The 20,682-nt window shown below is 50.6% G+C and overlaps 1 protein-coding gene across 9 annotated transcripts in view; it reads left to right on the top strand.

The window, feature by feature from the left end:
* COBL (cordon-bleu WH2 repeat protein) overlaps window positions 1–20,682 on the top strand; it is a 275,514-nt gene that overhangs the window by 154,261 nt on the left and 100,571 nt on the right. For all 9 annotated transcript variants that reach the window (XM_045052139.1, XM_023250180.2, XM_045052146.1 and 6 more), the window contains one exon: window positions 7,503–7,685. In XM_045052139.1, the coding sequence (XP_044908074.1) occupies window positions 7,503–7,685 (183 nt within the window). The remainder of the gene's footprint in view (window positions 1–7,502; window positions 7,686–20,682) is intronic.

The following is a 20,682-nucleotide window of genomic DNA, read 5'->3' as shown; positions in this document are numbered from 1 at the left end:
GTAATAAGACATGCGCCAGGCTGTATGAACTCTGAGCTGTACAGGTTATCCTGGTTTTCCTTTTTACTTAACATTGATGAGTCAGCATCGTAGTTTTTTTTAAATTTTTTTAATGTTTATTTTTGAGAGATTGACAGAGTATGAGCAGGGAAGGGGCAGAGAGAGAAGGAAGCGAGGAATCTGAAACAGGCTCCAGGCTCTGAGCTGTCCACACGGACAGCGGGGCTCGATCTCACGAACCGCGACCTCATGACCTGAGCTGAAGTCAGACACTCAACTGACTGAGCCTCCCAGGCGCCCCAGTGAGTTAGCATTTTAAACGATGTCCGACCTTGTTTTCCTCCCAAATTATTCTGTGGATTGTTTTCGATATTCTGTGTCCAAATCCAGAAGCGAGGAAAGAAAGAAGCTAAGAGTTAAACCACAAATATCTGTGGACTTGTCACATATCGCTCTTATTATGTTGAGGTACACTCCCTCCATAGTCACTTTGTTGAGAGTTTTTATCAGAGATGGACGCTGGCTTTGTCAGATGCCTTTTCTGCGTCTACGAGGATGATCCTATGACCTTTATCCTTCGTTTTGTTGTGGTGTATCACATGGACTGATTTGTGGGTGTTGAACTGTTCTTGCCTCCCTGGAATAAACCACACTTGATCGTGGTGTATGATCCTGTTAACGTATTGTTAATTTCAGTCGGCTCCTGTTGTGTTGAGGACTTTTGTATCTGTGTTCATCATACTCAACGGTGAAAAACTGAAAGGCTTTCCTCTAAGATCAGAAAAAGACAAGGATGCCCTCCTCTGCACGTTTATTCAACAAGGGACTGGAAGTCACAGCAGTTGGCAAGAAAGAGAAAGAAAAAGCATCCAAATTGGGAAGGAAGAAGTAAAACTGTCACTATTTGCAGATGACATGATATTATATAAAGAAAACCCTGAAGACACCATAAAAAAAAAAACTGTTGAAACTAGTCAATAAATTCAGTAAGGTTGCAACATACAAAATCAATATACAGAAATCTGTGGCATTTCTATACACTAATAAAAAACTGTCGGGAGGAGAAATTAAGAACATAATCCCATTTACAATTGCACCAAAAGGAACAAAATAGCTACAAATAAATTTAACCAAGGAGGTGAGAGATCTACATGTTGAAAATTATAAGACCTTAATAAAAGAAATTGAGAAAGACAAATATCTCATGCTCATGGATTGCAAGAATCGATATTGTTAAAATGTCCATACCATCCAAAGCAATGTCTGTCAAGATTCCAATCACATTTCTCAAAGAAATAGAACAAATAATCATAAAATATGTAGAGAACCACAAAAAAAAAAAGAAAGAAAGAAAAAACACCCAAACAGCCAAAGGAATCTTGAGAAAGAAAAGCAAAGCTGGAGATATCTTGGTATTCGATTTCAAACTGTATTACAAAGCTATGGTAATGAATACAGTATAATATTAGCATAAAAACAGATGCATAGACCAATGACACAGAATAAAGAGCCCAGAAAGAAACCCATGCACGGATGGTCAATTAATTTACAGAGGAGCCAAGAATATACAATGGGAAAAGGATAATGTCTTAGGTAAACGGTGTTGGGAAAACTGGACCACTCTCTCACACGTACACACAGATTAACTCACAATGGATTAGAGACTTGAACTTAAGACCTGAAACCATAAAACTTCTAGAAGAAAACATAACCAGGAAGGAAGCTCTTTGACGTCGGTCTTGGTGATGAATGTTTGAACCTGACAAAAGCAAAAATAAGTAAGTGGAAAGACATCATACTAGAGAAGCTTCTGCTCAGTGAACGAAGCTATCGACAAAGTGGAAGGACAGTCTGATGAATGGCAGAAAATACTTGCAAATCATCTACTTGGTAAGGGGCTAATCCCCAAAATATATAAAGAATTCATACAGCTCAATAATAAAAAACCAAACAATCCAATTATACAGCGGACAGAAGATCTGAATGGCCATTTTTGTTTTCAAAGAAGACAAAGAGGGGTGCCTGCACGGCTCAGTTAAGTATCTGCCTTTGGCTCAGGTCATGCTCTCACAGTTCTTGAGTTTGAGTCCCACATGAGGCTCTCTGCTATCAGCACTGAGTCCGCCTCAGATCCTCTGTCTCCCTCTCTCTCTGCCCCTCACTTGCTCTCTCTCTCTCTCTCAAAAATAAATGAAACATTAAAAAAAAAAAAAAAAGACATCCAGATGGCCAACAGGTACATGAAAAGATGCTCGGCCTCACTCATCATCAGGGAAATGCAAATCAAAACCACAATAAGATATCACCTCACACCAGTCAGAGTGGCTATTACTAAAAAGACCAGAAATAACAAGTTTCGGTATGGGGAACAGGGAGCCCTCGTGCACCGTTGGTGGGAGCGGAAACTGGTACAGCCACTGTGGAAAACGGTATGGAGGTTCCTCACAAGGTTAAAAAACAGAACTGCCGGGCGGTCTAGCAATTCTCCTTCTGGGCATTTATCCGACGAAAATGAAAACACTAGAGCAAAAAGATATATGCACCCCTGTGTTCATTGCGATGATGTCACTTACAATAGTGAAGATACAGAAACAGCCTAATAGCCCATAGATCTGCAGATGAACATGTAGAGAAACTGTTCCTAATATATCTATATTTATACCTGTATAAGCGCAGCGGAATGTTGTTCCGCCTTAAAAAAAAAAGAATGAAATCTTGCCACCCGCGACCAAATGGATGGACCTCGAGGGCGTTGTGCAAAGTGAAATAAGTCAGAGAGAGAAAGGCAAGTACTGCATGGTCTCTCTTATATGCAAAACCAAAAACAAAACAAAAAAACAACAAAAGAAACACACACCAAAAAAAAAAAAAAAAAAAACAACCGCCTGATTGCCAGGGGAGGCAACCAGGGAGGAGGGTGGAGAAGTGGGTAAAGGGAGTCAAAAGATAAAAAAGGAAAAAAAAAAAAAATCTGAAAAACCACAGATATCCTCTGGGCAGCCAAAATATTCGAAACATTTTGGCTGCCCATGGGTTGAAGGTTGAGCAATGCTACTGAATAGCAGAGTTCTTGGGTGGTGCCGATAGACCCAGGTCTCATGGACCCTGAGATTGGGCTGCCTGTGAGTGTGAACAGTGGGGTGTTGGGAGAGATCTGTGTGGCCCGTACAGGGCAGACTGGAGCTAAATAAACCTGTGGTGTCAAAATCCAGAGGTGTTCCAGAGACAGACAGACAATGGATCATGAGAAGCATTGTTGTTGTCCAGGATAACAGAGACCCCAACTTGCAGGGGCCTGGGATGGGGTGTGCCCTGGGCTTCTGGCTTTTTTTTTTTTAATTTTTTTTTTACATGTATTTATTTTTGAGAGACAGAGACAGAGTGTGAGCAGGGGAGGGGCAGAGAGAGAAGGAGACACAGAATCCGAAGCAGGCTCCAGGCTGCGAGCTGTCAGCACAGAGCCTGACACGGGGCTCGAACCCACGAACCGTGAGGTCATGACCTGAGCCGAAGTCGGGCACTTAACTGATGGAGCCACCCAGGAGCCCCATGGGCTTCTGGGTTTCTGCTAAGGCCATCTTACTTGGCTCTCACGAGGTCACGCTTACCAAAAATGCTCACTGGAGGAGAAGGAAACCAACCGTAATGTGACAGAAATATGCGAGATCTTAATAGCAATTTGAAGTCCATGGAATGTAAAATAAAATTTTACGTTTATTTATTTATTTTGAGAGAGAGAGAACAAGGGGGGAGGGCCAGAGAGAGGGGGAGAGAGAATCCCAAGCACCATCAGTGAGATCATGACCTGAGCTGAAACCAAGAGTTGGGCACTTAACCGACTGAGCCATCTAGGTGCCCCAGAATTTCCCTCTTTTAAAGATGAGAAGACGAGAACATTCCTGCCTGTCTGTGTGCGTTGGGCTGTGTGTCGGGAGAACTGTGTTGGGTTCCTCCCCGAGATGTCAGAGTGCTAAAGGGGCAATAGGATTATGGGATTAAAACCTGAAATCCACATGCAACGGGTGACCTGTAGAGTACTTTTCGGGGCGTATTCTGCCCAGAGCTTCCCGAAAAAATGCATCTAAAGGTCAGAGGTGAATTCACAGCCGTGTTGAGTGATCAGTCAGGCACACATAGTTGTGGCGAGGGCTGAGGACAGGAGGAATTAGAAGTCCTGAGTCTAGACAGGGTGGAGTGAACAGAAGCGGTTATAGCAGCAGCGTTGTGAAACGCCTGGTCCCGAATGTCACGCTTGCGGGATGCCAGACGGGGCCGTGCGTGCTTCAGAGGTCACCACGGGTAGATAGCTGGCAGATAGTTTTTCACAAGCTTTAACAAACCTCCGGGACACGTGCTTGCACTTCCCTTGCCCTGGGGGTATCAGAGAGAGCCAGCCATGGACAAGAGGGGCGCCTGGGTGGCTCGGTTGGTCGAGCGGCTGACTTTGGCTCAGGTCATGATCTTGCGGTTCGTGGGAGCCCCCCATCAGGCTCACTGCTGTCCGCGTGGAGCCCGCTTCGGATCCTCTGCCTCCCTTTCTCTTGGCCCTCCCTCGCTTGCGCTTGCTCTCTCAAAAATAAATACTTTTTAAGAATTAAAAAAAAAAAAAGTTTATGGACAAGAAAATCTGAGTCTCAAAAATTTTCTCAGGGAAGGGAATGATAGTAAACTTGGCAGAACAGAATAGGATTTGAGTCTGAGTGCGGATAATACTGGGCTTTTGCCCAGTGGGTTTCCTTTACATATTTATTTTACTTACTGTGTTTTAAGTAAGCTCTCCGCCCAACGTGGGGCTTGAACTCACGACCCTGAGATCAAGAGTCATATGTTCTACTGACTAGCCAGCCAGGCGCCCTGCTAAATACTTATTTTAAATACAGAGATCCTGTCATTCAGATAAAAGCTCCCCCACAAGCTCCTTTTATTTATTCTTTATGTTTTTAGAGAGGGAGAGTGTGTGCAAACAGGGGAGAGGGCAGAGAGGAAGAGAGAGAGAGAGTCTCCAGGCTCAGCACCCAGCCCGACACGGGGCTCCATCCCAGGACCCCTGGCATCACGACCTGAGCCGAAATCAAGAGTTGGACCCTCAACCAACGGAGCCACCCAGTCGTCCCCCACCAGCTCCTTTTATAAAACCTGAGAGCAGAGTTGTCCAGAGGCTCTCAGCCATCCATTCATTCGTTCCCACAAACACTGGCTCCGGGGCCTTCCGCGCACCAAGGAGCTGTCAGGAGCTGGGGAAACAGGCAACAGTCGCTGCCCCCATGGGTCCCCCCATTGTAACGGGAGCGACAATAAGTAAATAAGTAGAACAAAACTACTGGTACCCAGTTTTACAGGAGGTAAACTGAGGCAGAGAAGGCTCCAGAGGCACGTCCAAGCTCACGCGGCAAAGGCAGGACTCGAACCCGGACGGCGTGTGGGCTGACCTCCCCGCTGCGCAGCCCCTGGTGTGCAGTACACCCCGGGCACCGGTTCTGGGGGGGGGAGTGTTGGCCGGGGGAGCGGGGAGAGGTGCCAGGGGAGAGCCTGGCTTCTATCTTGTTACGCATTTGAAATCAGAGCGTTGGTTCTCTAAGCCTCTGCCTGCACTAACGCTTACGTGATCGGGTTAAGCAGACCCTAGGAGGGGTAAGGATTTAAAACACCTATGTGTCGGGGCACGTGGGTGACTCAGTCGAGGAAGCGTCCGACTCCGGCTCAGGTCATGATCTCATGATCTGTGGGTTCGAGCCCCACTTCGGGCTCTGGGCTGACAGCTCAGTGCCTGGAGCCTGCTTCCGATTCTGTGTCTCCCTCTTTCTGTTCCCTGCCCCCAAAAGATAAATAAGCATTAAAAAAAAAAAGTCTGTGCCCTTTAGCCTGCCAGCCCCCCCATACACACCCAGCAGGCAGGGCTGCTTTGTGAAAGCTCCTAAGTAGCATTGTGGCTTGCGTTTATTTTCGGTGTAGATATCTGCCACGGGGTACTGCGTTCCCTGGTCACAGCCTCCGTGGCACGCCATTTATCTCACACGGCCTTTTGGTGGTGACCCGTGAAGGGTTCGAAGAAACCTAAGCCCCTTCTTGGCAGCCAGTGACATACTTCTCACGATGGCAGAGACCCTGTTAGAAAGTGGGGGAGGGGGGCAGTAAAGTGACCCCCAAATGGAGAAGGTGCTTTGACACCGGGAAACAAAGCAGGTGACTCCATACAGCTTACGCAGAGGTTTGTGTTTTGTGTTTAATATTTAACTTTTTAAAAAAAGTTTATTCATTTCTTTTGAGAGACAGAGCACGCGTGCACGAAAGGGACAGAGAGAGGCAGGGGGAGAGAGAGAATCCCAAACAGGTTCTGCACTGTCAGCACAGAGTCCCAGGTGGGGCTCGAACTCACGACCCGTGAGATCATGAGCTGAGCCGAAATCAAGAGTCGGATGCTTAACTGACTGAGTCCCCCAGGCGCTCCTCTACACAGTGTTATTCAGGGGACCTTCCTGGTGGGAGATCAGGTGGAGGCCAATCCACAGCTGCTGCATAGTTACTCTCTGCAAAATCCAGACCTTACGCCACAGCTTTTATAGAGCGAGGGACGCACAGAGTAGGGGCGCCGTTGTGAGATCAGGGGGCTTGCATGCACCTAATCGGCAGCTACCCTTTAATGAGACCTTGCAGCCCCAGCTGAGCATCAGGAAGGGGAAAGATTGTGGCATCCCTGACAGATTCATGGGGGGCCAAAGCGAGCCTCCCCCTGTCCCAGCCTCCCTAAGGTCTCCAAGGGCCCTGGAACTGGCTGCGAGAGAGGTCATGTGAGCAGACATGACCCACCGGAGGGCCGGAGAGGGGGCTCAGTGCGGTCAGAGCTACAGACAGATTCCTCCGGGAGAAATGTACTTCTGGCCTGTGCCTTCCTCTGTTCAGCACCTACAAGCTCATTCCGAAGACAGGTTCCGTTTCAAAGGAGGCTGATTCACACTTCGGTCTGGTCAGGAGTGTTAAACGAGTCTAGCTGGTAAGGGTTCTTAGGGGTTTCAGAGGTCTGTCGTTTCCTTTGTGATTAAGAAAACAAACCTTTGTGGGGCGCCTGGGTGGCTCAGTCGCTTGAGCGTCCAACTTCGGTTCGGGTCATGATCTCGCAGTTTGTGGGTTCGAGCCCCGCGTCGGGCTCTGTGCTGACAGCTCAGGGCCTGGAGCCTGCTTCGGATTCTGTGTCTCCCTCTCTCTGCCCCTCCCCTGCTCGTGCTGTCTCTCTTTCTCTCTCTCAAAACTAAATAAACATCAAAAAGAAAAAAGAAAAGAAACCTTTGCAGCAGGAATGTGTCAATGGAGTGTCTCCCACCGCAGGGAAAATACGGGCTTTCGACTGAAAGTGAGCGTTTTGCTCAGGCCATTCAAGCCCAGCAGTGGACGTGTCCTACAGGCTCGGATGGGCGGTGTGGCACTTGGTTTTCAGGTGGGAGCACTCCTACACTGAGAAGTGACCTCGCACTGATGAGAGTTTCTCTTTGTCCCGTTCCCCGCAGGGCTGCCTGACCACGCCCAACTCCCCGGCGGTGAATCCGCGTTCCATGACGTTGGGTCCATCCCTGTCGCTTGGCAACATCTCAGGGGTGTCTGTGAAGTCGGACATAAAGAAGCGTCGGGCCCCTCCGCCCCCGACGCTGCCCGGCCTGGGGCCACCAGTGCAGGACAAGGCCTCGGAAAAGGTAGGCGGAGGGCGGCTCCGGGGAGTGGTGGATCCGCTAAAAGGACCGGCGACTTCTCTGGAAGTTCCCTGTGTGCCCTACCTTCTGCAAATTTGTGGCTTTAGCGAGGAGAGTGTTTCGGTCGAATCTTTAAGCTTTATTTAGAAGTAAAAGTGAGGGGCGCCCGGGTGACTCAGTCGGTTGGGTGTCTGACTCTTGATTTCAGCTCAGGTCATGATCTCACAGTGTGTGAGATCGAGCCCCACGTCGGGCTCTGAGCTGAGTGGGGCACCTGCTTGAGAGTCTCTGTCTCCCTCTCTCTCTGTCCCTCCCCTGCTCATGCTCACTCTCTCTCTCTCTCAAACATTTAAAAAAAGTAGAAGTAAAGATGAGATGCCACGCTCCTTCACGTGTGGAAGGTAGGACACCTGTGCTCTCAGGCGTTCAAGGCCTGTGCTTGTTATTAGCATTTATTGTGTCTGCAGCATTAAAAGTTTGGGCGTCGTCATGATCGCTAAATGAGAAAATAGCGTGGTTCGGAGCCTGGAAGGAAATCTGGAATCTGTACGGGACAGGGATGATAGGTCGTAAAATATAGATGCCCCAAATAATTCAGATGCACAGGAGAGGAGGGAGGGCCTTTCACACTAAGTCACTTTCCACGTGATGGGACGTTTGCAGAGACCGTGTATGTAGGAAGCCACGGGTGCGAAGTTTATCATCAGAGCAACGTCACGCCTTTGCAGGGGGTTGTCACTACGTGTGGACCAGAAAGAGCCTTTGTCCTCAGCAGGTGGGGTCTGCACTGGGCTTCTGTCCTCCCACGAGTCTGCCGTGGCGTGAAGCGCGATTGGAAATCCCAGGCCCTCCGTTCTCAGGGGCCGGGACGCCCCTTGACCAAGCAGCTCCTGTTCTTGAGGCTTGGGATGATGCACGGTGAAACTGATGTACAGGTTTCATCTTCTAAATGCATCCGTCCTCATTCAGGTGGGGGGAAGCAGGGACAGCACACGGTGTGGCCGGGATGGGACCGGACTTTGGAATCTTCTAGAAGCTGTGTTCTCCAAGGCTGACCGGCCGCGCCCACAGCTGGGCCTGCTCCACATGTATTCCAAGATGCCGGGCCACAGTAAGGATGCATTAGTGCTCACCAAACAGGGAAGGTTCCCAGTGGCTGGCACCCCAGCTCCCTGGGGGACGGGGACACCATGCTGCAAACAGGGACTTTATAGAACACACGTTAATTCTCTCACAGAGGCTTCATTTCCTGACTTTTTCCTTCTGCCTTAGCGTCCCCGACCTGTCCGTGCTTCGTGGAGGCGGAAAACTTCACACTGCTGCTACTCTGGGTTTGAACCCTTTTTTATTTTTTTATTTTTTTGCTTATTCATAAGATGGCTTTTCCTTAAAATAAACTAGAAACTAAGTCTGCACCTCCCAGATGGGAGGCTCAGTCTGGGGTCATGGTTAGAAGTTGCCTAAGTGGCTCTCTGGAGCAGTAGTCTTCTCAGATTCCTTCTTGCCTGGTTGTCTGTCTGTCCATCAGTCTTCATAAATCTTAATAAAGTGTCCTCCGTCCTCATAGGTGTGAACTTTATCCCCAGGTCTCAGAGACCACCCCGCTCCCATCGACAGACCTTTCCATCCGTGCCTTAGCAATCTGTTGGAAAACCCTGACACAACACGTTTTAGAAGAAAATATTTTGATTTTTTGTGTTTCTTAAGCATTTTCTTTTTTTCTTTTTAATGTTTATTTTGAGAGAGCAAGAGAGACAGGGAGTGAGCTGGTGAGGAGCAGAGAGGGAGGGAGACACAGGATCCGAAGCAGGTTCCAGGCTCCAAGCCGTCAGCACAGAGCCCGACGCGGGGCTTGAACCCACGAACCACGAGATCGTGACTTGAGCCGAGGTCGGACACTTAACCGATGGAGTCATCCAGGCACCCCTAGCATTTTCTAATGCTCCTGAGCTCTTCTGAGTTCTCCGGGATGTTTTAGCTGTCTTTTGTTACCAAGAGCGTTAGGTACAAATGCACCCCATTTGGTCGTACACTTGCGGGACTAAATGTGCAAATTGAACCCAAAGTTTCTTCCTGTGCTTGTGTGGTGAAATGTAAACCTTTTCTGGGGTTTAGGATCTGAACTTTTTCATAACCCACAGACCACACTTCTAGCATTTAGTACTTTTCAGCCCCCTCCCTCTGGGGACATCAGTTTGCTTCTGATTGGGAGGGATGTTAGCACCGAAAACCACAAGTTCCAGCATCATTATTACTTGAGGGCTGTTTGCAATGAGAATTGCGTTTCCTGGTGTTCTCGAAGGTTGATGCTGAACCCGATCAGCATCTTAAAAGTTTCTTCCGTCCGGAGAAGAGGTGTTCTCAGATTTTAACATGCTTCTCCAGAGTGGATAAAGTCTGCCCGAGTGGAAAAATGCATCGTAAATAGGGAATCGGGAATTCCAAGTGAAAAATAAATAGTTCTCTATACCCTGAAAAATGAACAGAGTTCCCTCTGAGGCAGTAAAAGCTTCTTACTAAAATCTGTTTTATTTGGCACAGAATGAGCGCAGAAATTGGCTCGCAGAAATGCTCTCCTGTTTTAAGCATATGAGTGGCATATGGATTAGATTTAAGTATTTGCCGGGACCATATTTTTCCTTTTTAAATGAAAGGTATTTTGTTATTTACTAATTTCTGGGAAAGGAACCCAAAAGTGTATTGTCATCGTTGTCGGGTAAGAACGTCAGTTCCTTTTTCACCAACTTCCTTCCAGATAAAGATAAGATGTTTGTTTGGAAAACCTTAGTTGTTCCTAACACCGATGTCCTGAATGGAAAGGAAAGGCTTATTTTCATGGACATGACTAGTTTGGGGAAAGGAGAATGCCTACATTTTCTTATTTTAGAAGAAAATATTTTATCTTTTTCTCTTTTATCATCTGGTCCGAAAAATTCAGGGTTCCCTTATTCAGGTCGCAGAAGGGGAATCATGTCAGACGAGTGTCGGTTCAGGGGACGCATTGTCCCCCAAATGCTGTCTTTGTATCAGCGTTTGTTACCTGTTTTTATACTCACGACGCGATCGCCAGTATTTGTTATTTCTAAAATACTTTCCGGAGAGACTTTCCCGGAGGGGGTAGGTAGAGCCAGTGAAAGAAATTAATGGTGTCCTTGAACAAGCCTGTTAGCAGAGAAATTGGCAAGACGGGTCGAGAGACGTGTTATCTTTCCAGAGGAGACCGAATCTCTGTGCCAGACTTTCATCCCTCTTCCCGGTACCTCGAATGTAGTTCTAATTAAGTGGAACATTCAGACAGGAATGATATATATGTGAGGGCACCATACGCTGAGTCAGTAGTTTTCGAACTTAAGCGAGCATCAGAATCACCCCCAAAGGGCTTGTTAGAACACATTTTGCTTGGCTCCACCCTGAGGGTTTCTGATTCAGTAGGTCTGGGGCAGGGCCTGGGAATTTGTGTCCCAGCAAGTTCCCAGGCAAACCCCACTTTGAGAACCACCGCGCCGCAGAAACTCCGCTGCCCCGATCTGCCCGCTCGGTGTAAATATCTTGAACGGGTCTGGAGAGTTCTTGCCACAGAAGAGTTTCCCTGGAGATGAATGGATCTTTGCTCTGCAATAACGTCTGGGCACAGTTTGCCATAGTGTTAGCTGAGGCCTAACGTTGGATGTTAAGATAAATGAATAGTTCTTGCTTCTTCTTGCCGGGACCCAGGGTGTGTTCGTGTGAGGGACAGAGGGATTGCCTGTCCCAGGTGGGATTTTTCTTCCTGTTTTACCTTTGAGATTCCCCAGGGTCATCACTCCACTCTGCTGTGTGCTGAGACGACCTCACGCCTTGTCCTTGGCCCCGATCAAGGGCAGAGTTCTTGCTTGCTGCGCCTACCTGGGGGTCAGAGCCCCCTTTGTATGCCAGGTCTGAGTATCTATCCCCAAGGAGGGTGGTCTCTTGTCTCTTGCACACATGTGCCCCCCCTCTGGGCTGTGGATCAGCGCAGATCTCAGATGACGCGTGGGGCTGCGGACACAAGTGCCTGCGTGGGCACCCCCTCCGCTCACTCTCTGGTCCTCAGTTTCCTCCTCTGCAAAATGGGAACAGCCAAGGCAGCCTTCCCGGGTACATGATGTAGAGGCCAGACCACGGGCCATGCAGCTGCCTCCTGGGGTTAACATCCCAGCTCTGTCCGCCCTGGTCCTGTGGCCTTGGTGAGTCCCGCAGCAACTACCTCGCCATCCCCCTAGGTGTGCAGACAGCACAAGAGCCCTTGTGAGAGAGCCAGGCATCGGGAATGGAAGAGCCAGAGGCAGGGAGGACCGGCCAGTGGGAACGGTGGCTCTGTGCCCTGGCCAGGCTCCTGCGTTAACCAAGTGGCAGATTAAACTTAAAACTCAAACTCGTGGGCGCAGGGGCAGGGGGGGCGCCTGGGTGGTTCAGTTGGTTAAGTGTCCGACTCGTGGTTTGGGCTCAGGTCATGATCTCACGGGTTTGTGGGTTCGAGCCCCACATCGGGCTCCGTGCTGACAGTGTGGAGCCTGCGCGGGGTTCTCATTCTCTCTCTCCCTCTGTTTGCCTGTCTCTCTGCCCCTCCCCTGCTCGTGCTCTGTCTCTCTCAAAATAAATAAATCAACTTAAAAAAAAATCAAACTCTGTGTTGCCGTAAACACCAAAGGTGACGTGAAACAAGACCACACCCTCGTGCTGGCTTTGCCCCCACGTCAGGCACAAACTGTGAATACACCTCGTTCACAGGTCCACATTTTCAGAGTTTATTGGGGGGCCGTTGCTCATCCTTTTAAGGATCCTTGAAGCCCCTCTTTGAGAGGAACAAGAATAGAATACTGTCCCGTGATCTGTGCTTACGTGACTCAGTTGACCCATTCAAGATGGAAAGAATCCCGTAAATCACGCCTGCCGATATCTGCCTCTTAGAATGCTCTGTGGGTCATGGACAGGCGCATTTCGCTTTTGTCTGTCAGTTGATTAAAAACAACTTGTGGGAGTTTTCTAGAAAATGCTGTGTGGTCTCATTTGAGTTCTCCTTTTCCACAAATGCAGAAGAAACGGCTCTTCCCTAATTTTTTCAGTCGGCACATGGTTCTTTTACGCCCGCTTTTATGCCGAAGACAACTCTGAATCCTTTTTTATCGTAAGGACAAGGAATTCAAAAAGTGTTTTAGTTATCCGGGCTCTCTTTTGTCCTGTAGCACTTGAATTATGGCATTCATTGTGGAAAGCGTTCAACACCAGACAATTCCAGTATGACAGCCACATGTCTACACCATCTCAAGTTTGTTGCATTGGGACTAAAACCACTGGTGGGGACGGCTGTTAAAATGAGAGATCGGGAGGGGCGCCTGGGTGGCTCAGTCGGCTGAGAGGCTGACCTCGGCTCAGGTCACGATCTCACGGTTCACGAGTTTGGGCCCCGCATCGGGCTCTGTGCTGATAGCTCGGAGCCTGGAACCTGCTTCAGATTCTGTGTCTCCCTCTCATTAAAAAAAAAAAAAAAAAAAAAAAAAAAAAATTTAATGAGAGATGAGGAGGCTGGTGTTATAATCAGTTATTAGTATAACCCAAAAAAGATTTTTCCATGAAAAATGGCTTACGAGTTCAATAAATACGTCCACACCCTGCACTTAAGAGTATGAATTGACCCTCATTCCTTGGATATCTCAGTGCAGCGTTTTGTACTGTGTGAATAATTCGGGCAATCTGTACACATTAGAAATCAGGGGAAAGTGTTACTACTTGAGATTCCCTATGAGAATCAGGTACCTAGAATATTACAGGACGTTGTAACCCTTTGCTGACCGCACCCCCAACGACACACTTCATCCAGAACTGAAGTGTGCATCTGACCATCGCCAAACTCACAGTCCGTTTCTGTGGTGGTGCGTCAGATCATTCTGGAATGTTCCTGACCTCCCTCTGCTTCCCGGTCCATAGCAGAGAGAAGGCCCCAGCGATGTAGCCTCAGGAACCCTTGTTGCGGGGGGGGGGGGGGGCGTCCCCGCCGAGCAGGGTCACGGACCAGGGTGGGCTCCAAGCGTATTCTCTCTGCTGTTAGGACTGACGGTTGCTGCTTATTAAATCAAACGTCCGCAAGGGTGTTGAGGTAAATGGAAGCCCTGTCCACTGTCCCCCTGGAGTGGGGACTCCTCCCGAGTTCCCTGTCACTTGCCTCTTGCTGGTTGTTAACTTGTTTCTGGCAAAGGGGATGATGCCTGGAGACTTTTAAAAAATTATTCTTCGTGGGGCACCTGGGTGGCTCAGTCGGTTGAGTGTTGGACTCTTGATCTCAGCTCCTGTCATGATGTTCCAGTTCGTGAGATCAAGCCCCATGTTGGGCTCTGTCCTGACAGCGTGGAGACTGCTTAGGATTCTCTCCCTCCCTTTCTCTCTGCCCCTCCCCTGCACATACGCCTGTGTGCCCATGCTGTCTCTCTCTCTCTCTCTCAAACTAGATACACATTTAAAAAAATTATTCTTCATACTAATCAAAGACCTTTGATGACCTCCAGCACGTGGGTGGTGCTCACATGAGCGATGGCTCAGCCTTGGCCTCCTGGAGCGCTGTGCTGGCCAGAGAGGATTCAGAGCAGAGAAGAGTGGTCCCTTCGATACGCCCCGTGTGCCAGGGACCCAGGAGGGGAGGGGCCCCACCTGGACTGATCCCCCGTATAAGATGAGGGGGAGGGTCTACAGACCCACGTCTGTCCCTCACGTGCCACACCCCCTGTCCAAGAACCCTGATCCCGAAGGCAGCCACCTCTCCCATACCCATCTTAGCACCCTGGTCCAGGGGCTCCCACCCGCCTGGGACGACCCACATTGCAGTAGTGGCCTCCTCTTGGGTCCCTGCGTCCGCTCCTGCCCTCCTGCCCCTCTACACCACTGCTAGAGCAACACTGGTCCAAACACAAGTGGGGGCCCGTCTCCCCTTTGCATCACCCTGGGGCCTGACCCGAGTTCTTACCGCCGTCCGCAGGCCTCCAGCTCTGGGCTCAGCGCCTCCCCTGTGCCCTCACCGCCCCTCCCAGAGGAGTCCACGACTTGTCCTCGCCGGGGGGCCCCGTCACATTCTCCCCTCACTCGTACCCTGCTTGGAGGCCGCTTCGCCGGCCAGGCCTCCCTCACCCCTCCACCCTCCGGTCACAGTCTACGCCATTTCCCGTTCTCATCTGTGTTTCTTCCAGTGTCTAACCAGTAAGCCCAGAGGCAGGGGACTTAGTGTCTCTGCTCCCTGCCGTGTCTCCAGCGTCTGATGCCGTGCCACTGTATCAGCAAGCATTTATGTTCATTCACTTTGTATTTCCGTGATTCACTTACCAGGCGTGGAAAGATGGGTCCCCTCGAAGTGAAAGACACTGGTTGCAATATGTATGTGAAGAACTAACGAATGCCCTGCTCGCAGAGCCTACTTTAGAAAGGGCGACAACTTGGCCATAAGCCTGCAGAGTTCGCTCGTCACTACGGGAAAAGACGGTCGGTGAGCCCCCCACCAGGGCAGCCTTCTCCCGGATCCCAGAGCTGGAAGTGACCGTACGGTGGGGGTGCAGGAACCGTGTGCAGAGACAGTCACGCCACCACGTAAATTGTGGACTCACCCCTCACGGCCATCCTGGCCAGCTTGCTCGTCACAGTGGCCCTTCGTCAGTTGAGTTGAGGAAACCGAGCCGGTCCAGGCCTCGCTGCAGGTCAGAGACCGCGTAGGCAAGGGCTCTCACCAGCTGCACGTCCTGCACCGTGTGTGGCCCTTCTTGGGAAGACCGGGCCCCGTCCCCCCACCTGCAGAGGCAGTGCGGATGAGATGAACGCACTTGGAGGGGGCCGCGTTCCCTCTGTGACTTGGTAAGAGGCAAACAGACCTTGGAGAGGAAGGCATGTGCGCATTGAGCTGGGGAGTCCTGTGGCCTGGGGACCCGTCCCAGGGTTTGGATATACGTCCCGTTACAAACCGCGAGTAGGTACCAGGCTTTCTCTCTGGTGTGGCTGGAGGCTTTCCACCTCCCTACTGTTGACTGCCCTCCACACTGGAATGTTCTAGAATACCACAGGAGGGCCCCACTTCTTTCCCATGCTGCACTGCCTGTCCCTCCTCTGTGTAGGCCTGCAGGCTAGTAACTCAGAGCATCCCCCCCCCCCACTCCCGGCCATTCAGGGCATCCCCGTGGCCCCTTAGCCCTCCAGGTTACCCTGAAGGAAGCCCCTCCCTCTCTCCCTTCCTCCCTCCTCCCAACAGCTGAGCCCTCTCCTTGCGCAGACGGGAAGGGACTTTGCCCTGGAAGGCTCCCCCCATGGCAGGCCTTTCTTTCTGGCTTCTTCTGTGTGTGTGCCCCTGAGCCTGTTTTTTTTTTTCTTTTTTTTTTTTTTTTTAATATTTTTTAAAGATTTTGTAAAATTTATTTGTCTTGAGGGAGGAAGAGAGAGAGCATGAACAGGGGAGGGGCAGAGAGAGAGGGAGAGGGACAGAATCCCAAGTAGGCTCTACGCTGTCATTGCTGAGCCCAACCTGAGGCTTGAACTCACAAACTGTGAGATCATGACCTGAGGGTGAAACCCAAGACCCCACCCAGACGCCCCTGTCTCTGAGCCTGTTGTGAACGTTTCTTTATGAAATTCAGACGTCTTACTACTCAAACCGGAGACGCACCAAGCACCCCTCCCCCACAAAATGCCCCCCAACCCTCTCCCCCCCCCCCACCCGTACCAAAGCAGATGCAACAGGTGATTTCCCGTGGAAAGAAGAAGCACTTTCCCAACCACATCATCTTCTCCCCCCTAAAGGGCAAAACTTCCGTGATTTATTCCCTGCTGTTACGGTTTCTTTGGGGATAAAAACAGAGCCGTTCTCTGAGGCACATCATCCTGTGCGTTTGGGTTCTGGACAACAGTCTGACTGGCTTGGGGGTTGGGCATTCGCCTCTCCGTGGGCATGATGAGCCATGCCCCGGCATCGTGACTTGGAGTGCATTTTACGGCATTCGTGATTTTAAAGTCCACCCGCGTTGTAGGGACCCCTTGGCCTTAGCTCTCCTCAGGGAGCCCCTTAGCAGAGGTCAGTAACTGCCACTACATGGGAGACTGCTGGTGACAAGTTCAGGATCCACCACCCCTATCCCCACGGCCTTGAGGACCCAGCATATACTTGGCCATCCATTTGGCTGAATCCCCGCGGGGAACGGTGTCTTGATCTCCGGTGCGTCCCAGCCCCACGCACAAGGCCTGGCACCCAGTGGCCCGTGAGTGAGCATTTTATAAACAAAAGAGCGAGGGCTCAGTGGGAGAAGAGCCAAGGAGAGCATGGCCTCATCTTCGGTGGTGATTAATGAGTCGTTGTCTCTCTGGGAGGTCTCTGGGGACACACACATGGGCAGATGGACCTGTGTGTTGACTTACACGGTACGCCGTCCAGCTGGAGGCTTGAGTGCATGGGGCAGCTAGACAGGAGGCCTTCCGGGATCCGCAGTGATCTTCAGTGAGATGACATTCAGGGATAGGAGGGTTTCGGCGTCTCCAGTGGCCCCTAGATCCATCAGTCCTGTGCTCCCTGCACTGTAGACCCTGGACACGCGTAACCCCAGGCCCGGGTCCCATTGAGGCCCCTCGGTGGGCCCCAATCCAAGGCTGACCCTGGGGCCCCTAGATTTCTGGGGCAAGAATGGAGGTGGGGGTGGGGACCTCGCTAAATGGTTGCACCCGAGGAAAAGGCACAGCTATTTTGGAGGTGCTGGCAGAGTTTACGGCAGCCTTAGCCTAAATTCACAGAAGTGTGACGAGGGGGCAAGGTAGCAATGGCCCCATACTGCTCAACCGGAGTGACTATGTCTCAACATCATATTTTAAGAGAAAAAAATCTTTTTCTAAACGCTAAAAGAACATTGTAGAAACTGAAGAGTCTGGGGCTTACCGGCCCTTACTAACACAATAGCAGAAATTGGAATATTTAAGCCAAGAAACGTAAAGCCTCACGGGATGTGACAAGTCCCTGTCCTGGGCTGGGGCTGTGTCCGCAGGACAGGACGGGGGACCGGCACGTGGGAATTCCAGAATCGTTCGTGTTCGTGGAACGCGGGAAAGAACCTTCCGTCTGGCAGAGTTGGGGTGCCCGAGTGATAATTGTGGGGAAACCCCACGTGGCAGTTAGATGCCGTGTCGGCTTACGCAGGCCTGTAGCAAGTCAGGACTCCGTCTGGTCCCGCTCTTGTGGGGACTCCTGTCTCCTTTTCATAGATGACGAGCACGGGGAGAGTGAGTCACGGCGGTGAGGAAAACCAAAAGCTAGAACACTTTCTGGGGGAAAGCCTTCGTAGGATCCATAGTAGTTCAAACTTTCCAGGCACACTGCCCGCCTACCAGCTAAGTCAAAGGGTAACCAGTTAGCTAGGCTGCCTTGATGACATACCACAGAGTCGGGGGGCTTGAACAACCGAAACTGATTTCTTACAGTTCCAAGGCTGTTAGTCCAAGGTCAGGGTTCTGCTGAGGCCTGTCTCGGCTTATAGACAGACGGCTGTCTCCGGGCCACATCCTCACTCTGTGCATGTCCTTGCTGCCTCTTCCTCTTCTGGAAGGAATGTGGGAATCGCCTTAATGGCCTCATCTTAACATAATCACCTCTTTAAGAACCCTGTCTTCCTATACAGTCCTGTATAGTCTAAGGTACTGGGGTTAGGGTTTCAATATACGTATTTGTGGTTGGTGGCGGGGAGGGAACCAAACTTAGCCCATAACAAAGGGAAGCTGAGTTTCTGTTTATGTGCCCTCAGTTTTCTTGGCCATAAGGAATTCAAGGGCAGGTAAGATTCGGTGCTTTAATTTTTTTTTTAATGTTTTATTTATTTTTGAGACAGGGAGAGACAGAGCATGAACAGGGGAGGGTCAGAGAGAGGGAGACACAGAATCTGAAACAGGCTTCAGGCTCTGAGCTGTCAGCACAGAGCCCGACGCGGGGCTCGAACTCACGGACTGTGAGATCATGACCTGAGCCAAAGTCGGTCGCTCAACCAACTGAGCCACCCAGGCGCCCCGGATTCGGTGCTTTAAAGGCTCTCAGTATTTCATTGGAGCAGACATCTTATGTCCCCAGATACCAGAGAACAGCCCTTGTCTGGGTAGATGATGGCACGTGGGTCCAATCCATGGGAAATTCCCACTTGCGACACTGCTTTTTTAAAATTGTTTATTTTTGAGAGAGAGAGAGAGAGAGCAAGTGGGGGAGGAGCAGAGAGAGATGGACAAAGAATCCGAAGCAGGCTCTGAGCTGACAGCACAGAGCCCGACGCAGGGCTCGAACTCACAAACCGCGAGATCGTGACCTGAGCAGAAGTCGGCCGCTTGACCGGCGGAGCCACCCAGGCACCCCCGCACCCCTGCGTTTCATGATTCCCCCCCCCTAATTCCCATGCCGGGGACCGGAGACTAGACAGGGTGAAGACATCACTTCCAGATTCTTTCCCAGCAGGTGACATGCAGATCAGGGATGAAGCCCTCCCCAAGAAAGACTATCCACCCTGGCTGGTAGTGTTTCAACTGTTAAAGCAGCTGGGGATGGGGGCCATTGCGCCTGGCCCATCGTGTGCGCCAGTATTCTCACCAGCAAAAGGATTTCCAGGACAGCTGGGCAGAGAAGGCACATTGTCCCCCCCCAGCCACCTGGTCCCAAGGTCAGCATTAAGACAGTTATAATGACCCAGCAATGGCCCGGTTCTTGCTGTGTTTCAGCTACGGTGCTAAGACCTCAGGTGCGTCATCTCCTTTCACTTCATCTTCGCGATATCGCCATGAACTGGGGACTCTTGTGATCTTCATTGTACCAGTGAGGACGCCAAGGTTTACCAAGGTGACGTGAGATCACAGGGACGTACCTGAGGCAGAGACATCTCTCCGGCAGGAGGTTCTCCTGCGTGGGCGCCGAACGGGATCAGAGGGAAACATGGCGGCCATCAGGTGGCTTGAGCGCGAGACGTGCGGGCTTGCGTCCTGGCCCTGAGCCCTCTGCGGGAGATGCGGTGGGTCAGGTCTCAGCAGGTGCTGGTGTATCATGCCAGTGCTGCCACCGTCATCTCTTGTGACATAGAGATTCTCGAACGGATAGGACGTTTGAAACGAAAAAGCACGCTCATTTACTCACCGTTGACAGGGAAGTCATGTGTTTGCTAGCGGAGAATGAAAACCCCAACATTAAACACAACTCTAGGGGCGCCTGGGTGGCTCAGTCTGTTGGGTGTCTGACTCTTGATCCGGGCTCGGGTCACGATCTTGCAGCTTGTGAGTTCGAGCCCTGCGTCGGAGGCTGCTTGGGACTGTCTCTGCCCCTCCCCTTCTTGTACTCTTCTCTCGTTCGCTTGCTCAAAATAGATAAATACACCTGAAAAAAAAAAAAAAAAAAACAGTGCTAAAGATCTCCTTGGAGGACATACTCATGCTCCATCGTGCACAGCCAATCCCCAGATTTTTCAAACAGAGCGAATTTAGGATTCCGAGCCATGGAGCTCTTTCTCGGCAGCCCCGTCTGCTTCTCATGGGGGTGATCCTGCAGTCAGAATATCTGGCAGAACCGGGACGGAATCAGTTCCCCTCCACCTGTGCCCTTTACCAAGGAAATTAAGCAAAAGTGGCAGATGATTCATGAGGAATGCTAACCTGTCGTTCTCCAGGGGGAATGACCAAACCAGGGGTTTCCCAGTGCCGAACATACATAAGCTTGACTCGTCCGAAACCCATTTCAACTCACACTGGGGGCGCCTGGGTGGCTCAGTCGGTTGAGCTTCCGACTTCAGCTCAGGTCATGTTCTTGCAGTTCGGGGGTTCGAGCCCCGCGTCGGGCTCTGTGCTGACAGCTCGGAGCCGGGAGCCTGCTTCGGATTCCGGGTCTCCCTCCCTCGCTCTCTGCCCCTCCCCTGCTCACACTCTGTCTTCCTCTCTCTCAAAAATAAATAAAAATTTTTAAACTGATCTCAAAAGAAACGTGTTCCCGTGCATCTCCTGCAGGCAGTGC

This window comes from Felis catus, chromosome A2 (genome assembly GCF_018350175.1).
Source record: "Felis catus isolate Fca126 chromosome A2, F.catus_Fca126_mat1.0, whole genome shotgun sequence".
Lineage (NCBI taxonomy): Eukaryota > Metazoa > Chordata > Mammalia > Carnivora > Felidae > Felis > Felis catus.
Note: the sequence above shows the minus strand (reverse complement) of the source record. Positions and strands in the feature narration are given on the sequence as shown.